Source organism: Prunus mume, linkage group LG7 (assembly GCF_029339155.1).
Source record: "Prunus mume cultivar Tortuosa linkage group LG7, ASM2933915v1, whole genome shotgun sequence".
Lineage (NCBI taxonomy): Eukaryota > Viridiplantae > Streptophyta > Magnoliopsida > Rosales > Rosaceae > Prunus > Prunus mume.
Window position 1 is genome coordinate 11,653,460 of NC_142704.1, and position 4,969 is coordinate 11,658,428.

The window sequence follows — 4,969 nt, forward strand, 5'->3', positions numbered from 1 at the left end:
TTCTCTGTTAAGTAGAATAACACATGTCAAAAAAATACACAAGAGACATGAGGGCAAGAAGTTTGGGGATAGTAGATCTGCACCTGTCAAGTCTAATCTAGTCTAATCCTACACTGTCAATCGTGTACTAGCTAGGGCACTATCCTTCATCGTTCTTTATGTCCTAAATTTTCTTCCGTAATAATTACCGGGTGCACATTGCACAAGAATTTTACCATATCAAGAAATCAGAGAATTTATAGCAATTGAATTCCAACGTGTGATTCCACTAAACTCTCCCCTCTTTAGCAACCGGAGACATGAAGTGCGTGTCGTTATCTAAGCCTTCCACGAAGAGAATAGACAAACAACACCAGACGACTCATGCATATAAATACCAATGAATATGTGCAGCTTCTTTGCAGGTGTTAAGTTTCTGCAACCAACCATATGTTTTCTTCAATTCCTCTCATAAAACTGGCATTTGAAATAGGACGTTGCAAAAAAAACACTTGTCTATTTGTTTCCAGAATAGGTAAATTAAGCTCTTCATTATTTCCAGTTCCAGAGCAGAGTTGTGAAGTGAAGGGCTAATAATTATTCATCAAGGATAATGGAGCTTTTGCAGCTCTTCATCACCGCCTTAATCCCAGTACTGAAAATTCTCTTCATCACTGTGCTTGGCTCATATCTTGCGCTTGATCGCGTCAATATTTTGGGGGAAGACGCTAGGAAGCACTTAAACAGGGTTACTTCTTAATTCATTCATGAATTTTCATTTAACATCTTTATCCATTTTTCTTTAAGAAAAAAGGGAAACTATAGATTATGTGGCTTCCCAAATCATCACCTTTTTAGTCTTCAAGTTGAACACCCTCTATCTTTCTTTCAAAAATAGATTTTCTATGGTTTCACACTTTCTGCATGATGCAGTGATGATGGATATATCATCCGCTGTTGCTTACTTTACTACAATAAATACGTATATATATAGTAAATGCATACATACGTGTATATATACATACGTACTTGTGTTTGTGATCAACAGGTTGTATTTTACGTATTCAGTCCTGCCCTGGTGAGCAGCAACCTTGCGCAGACAATAACACCTAAAAGCATAGTTAAATTGTGAGTTTAAATTAATATCAATATGGTTACTGCACCAGTTTGTTTATTATAGGCTGATTTATTGCTCAAGCTTTGTTCATTAATATCTAATGGAAGAATTAAATCTCTAAAAGAAGTTTGATATGATTGAATGTGTATATATTTGTATGTGCGTAGGTGGTTCATGCCGGTGAACATCCTCATCACATTTATTGTTGGTTCGATCCTAGGATGGATACTCCTCCAGTTAACAAGACCTCCTGCATATCTGCGAGGCATTGTCGTAGGTTGCTGTGCTGGAGGTAAACACTACTAAACAAACACAGATTTACCTTATAATTTTTGTTTCTTTTTTCTTTTTCGTCTAGATCACTGATAATTTTTGTTTCTGCTGAGTTGATATATAAACAGGAAATTTGGGATTCATGCTCCTTATTATAGTCCCAGCAGTTTGTAAAGAAAAAGGGAGTCCATTTGGAGCTCCTGATGTCTGTCATACTTTTGCATTGGCTTATGCTTCACTTTCAATGGCGGTACATTAATTTCTTCTTCTGCTGCTGCTGCTGCTGCTGCTGCTAATATTTTGATTTTTCTTCAAATTCCTTTATCTAGTTTTATATTACTCAAATTAAGAAAGGATGGGGAACATGCTCAAGATAAGTTATTAAGTTAATTGGTTTTACTCTCCAGATAGGAGCCATGTATTTGTGGTCCTATGTGTATAATATTGTGAGGATATCTGCAAAGAGGGGCACCCAAAATGCCCACCAATCTCCAGAGAGATCCTCCACACCAAACCAAGTAAGTTGCACTGAGCCTCCGCTTTCTTCGAAGGAATCTGAGGAAGTGGAGGACAAAGCTGCGGATCAATATGCACTGCCCTGCACTGCTATATCTGAAGAACACGCTAAGGTTGCTAACTCCATCAAGTTACCACGACCGTTTGCTTTATTTCCAACTATTTAAGATTTGATTATGAAAAGAGTGTTTCTTTTGCCATATAGTTTGACATATTATGTCACCAGTACTGTGCTTTTGGAAGGGCTAAAAGCATTTTCTGATAACTAAAAGCACTTTTGACAGCATTTGGCAGAAAAATTTAAAAGCGCTTATGGGTCATAGAAGCACTTCCTGGAGAAGCACCTGTTATGTGCTTATTCAGGAAGCAATCCCAAGTGCTTTTTCACGAAGCACTTTAATTTTTTATGAAAATTTTAAATTTTTATAATGAAAGCACTTTTGTTAGAAGCGCTTATGAACAGAAGTACTTCCTAAAGAAGCAGTCCCAAACAAGCCCTTAGACTACTAATGAAATAAACCTTTTTCGAATGTATGATGTGCTGTCTTCCAACATATTTACCCTTTTCTTTTCAATTTCTGATGATTGTTGTTTGTCATGGCAGATGACAAGTTTAGGTAAAGTAATAAAGCAACGTATTATGATGGTGTTTGGAAAGCTCAATCTGAAAACAATATTTTCCCCTTCTACTACTGGAGCAGTATGCCCTTTCAACACTTAAATTATTTTGCGTCATAATTATGTGATATATTGACACATTGACCAAACTTAGCTTCTTTCTTTTTTTTGGTTCTTGTATAGATGGTTGGTTTTGTGATTGGACTCATACCTCCGATTCGAAAACTATTGATAGGAGATGGCGCTCCTCTACGGGTGGTTCAAGACACTGCTTCTTTATTGGGGTTAGATTACTACTATTCTTCTGTTTTAGGTTAACAAGAACACTTTTGTTCGTGTATTACTTATTTAGTCTTTCAACTCCTCTCCATATGATTGCAGAGACGCAGCCATCCCAAGTCTTACTTTGATAATAGGAGGAAACCTACTTGCAGGTAATATTACTTATTAAGCTCCACATGTTACATATATTCTCATACTTATTTTTAAGTTTTGACTTAATTCACGTTGTTCTTCCAGGTTCGAGAGGGCCAGGGATACAGAAATCTCTGGTTGTTGGCATTATTGTTGTTCGTTATGTTGCCCTGCCTCTTGTAGGCATATTGGTTGTTAAAGGTGCATTAAAATTTGGGTTGGTGCATTATGATCCATTGTATCTGTTTGTTCTTCTGCTTCAGTTTTCACTCCCACCAGCAATGAACATAGGTACGTACGTACGCTCTTCTGGTGGGTTTTTGATCCTTTCAATTTTAGCAATGCAAATTACAATCTCCGTGACTGGTTATTTCTCCTAATCAATAGTCGTTATTTTTCCTTACAATATGGATTGATTGATTTAAATTTATTCTTGATTGTGGCAGGAATAATGGCTCAATTGTTCGGAGCAGGAGAAAAGGAATGTTCAGTTATCATGCTGTGGGCTTATGTTTTTGCTTCAGTAACGCTTACTTTTTGGTCCGCCTTCTTCATGTGGCTTGTGGCCCGAATGTGAAGCAACTATAAAGCATCCTTGATGCAGGACGCGTAGGACCTAAATTTATTAGTTTTCTAATCTATTTGTTTGTTTCCTAGATTCTCTAGTTTTCCAATTACTAGTAGGACTTCTACTTATACATATTTCCATATTTCTAGTTTAAAATTTCCTATTTTACTTGGGTTAGGATTTCTGTTTAAGCAAGGGATTTTTATCCTAAGTTTAGTTTGCTATAAATAACCCCATGTAGTTTTTAAAATTTTAGATTTGTATGTTGAGTAAACCTTTTCCTATAACTCACTGATTTCGTCCCGTGATCTCCTTGATCTCCGATATTCTTCTTTGTTCTACTGTTTCTGCCCTTTATCTCATCTTTTAGATCTATATTTCTTCTCATCAGTCTCTCATGTTCTTCTATGTTCTATTGTTTAAGTGCTTAATCTAAAACCTACGGCCTGTACTACATCAATCCTCCATTGAAGCAAAATTTTACATCCATCTATTTGTGAAAACCCAAAAAAAAAAAAAAAATTTGTTTACTTGCAAATTGTATATACCGAAGGCAACTTTTAGTCTTGTGACCAGATATTAGAATTAAAAGCGAAGTTGAGTAATCCACTACTTTTGCACATCAATTCTAAGTTACGGCAGCAAATATTCTTGAAGAAAGCAAATCAAATTCAATACAGCAGGCATCTGTTAGCCAGCACGGATCAGCACATCAGGTTTCATCAGCTAGAAGACTTGTTCACACTTCACATCATCAAAGTAGGGGTGTACTTCTATAGTTCCTTCCTGAAATGCGTTTTGGAAGAGAGATCAACATTTGCTGCAACCGTAGACATTTACATTTAGTGGAGGAGAAAGAACGGCTAATGTCATACAACTTTTTAATTTTGAGACCTAATAAAATATTCAAAACTCGAACAAATTTTATATTTGAGTTAACCTACCAAGGCACAATTAATAATTGAGTGAATTTTGGGTTAACTCACCAACTTTGGTGAATTCAATTGAGTGCTCGATCGCTCTAACTTCGATGAATTCAAAACGGTATACTACGGAAGACAATTCAAGTCAATCCAAGCAGTAACACGATACTTTGAACACTAAAGTCAAGTAAGCAGTGGTAGATCTAGAATTTTCACCCTGAGAGGTCAAAATTGTAAAAGCTCTCAATATATATATGTATATATATATTTTCTTTTTTTTAAATACTTCCTTATACTCCTTAGCAATGGATGCACGACCAATGGAGCTACAATAAAGAAACTACAATAGAATGATTTGTTCTTTGGATCTAACAGTGTAAAGGCCTGACAAAAACAATGAGCTAAGTAACAATCACATTGTATCACATTTTTCCCTTTGTGGATATTGCCTTGAAGTGGGTGTTGGTCCTTCTTTCGGTCCTTCGTTCCTTTTCGCCAACCACAGGGATCAGCTCTGCTCTGAGGAATGAAGAGGAATTTGGCTGATCAACACCAATGCCC

The 4,969-nt window shown here is 36.3% G+C and overlaps 1 protein-coding gene across 1 annotated transcript; it reads left to right on the top strand.

The window, feature by feature from the left end:
- The first annotated feature begins 388 nt into the window (after window positions 1-388).
- Window positions 389-3,807, top strand: LOC103336619 (protein PIN-LIKES 3-like). Its single transcript, XM_008239682.2, has 10 exons — window positions 389-727; window positions 1,028-1,107; window positions 1,264-1,388; window positions 1,498-1,619; window positions 1,777-1,998; window positions 2,490-2,585; window positions 2,687-2,787; window positions 2,885-2,937; window positions 3,023-3,208; window positions 3,364-3,807. Exons 1-10 carry the CDS (start codon window positions 593-595, stop codon window positions 3,492-3,494), a joined length of 1,251 nt encoding a protein of 416 aa, XP_008237904.2. The 5' UTR covers window positions 389-592; the 3' UTR covers window positions 3,495-3,807.
- The last annotated feature ends 1,162 nt before the right edge of the window (window positions 3,808-4,969 follow it).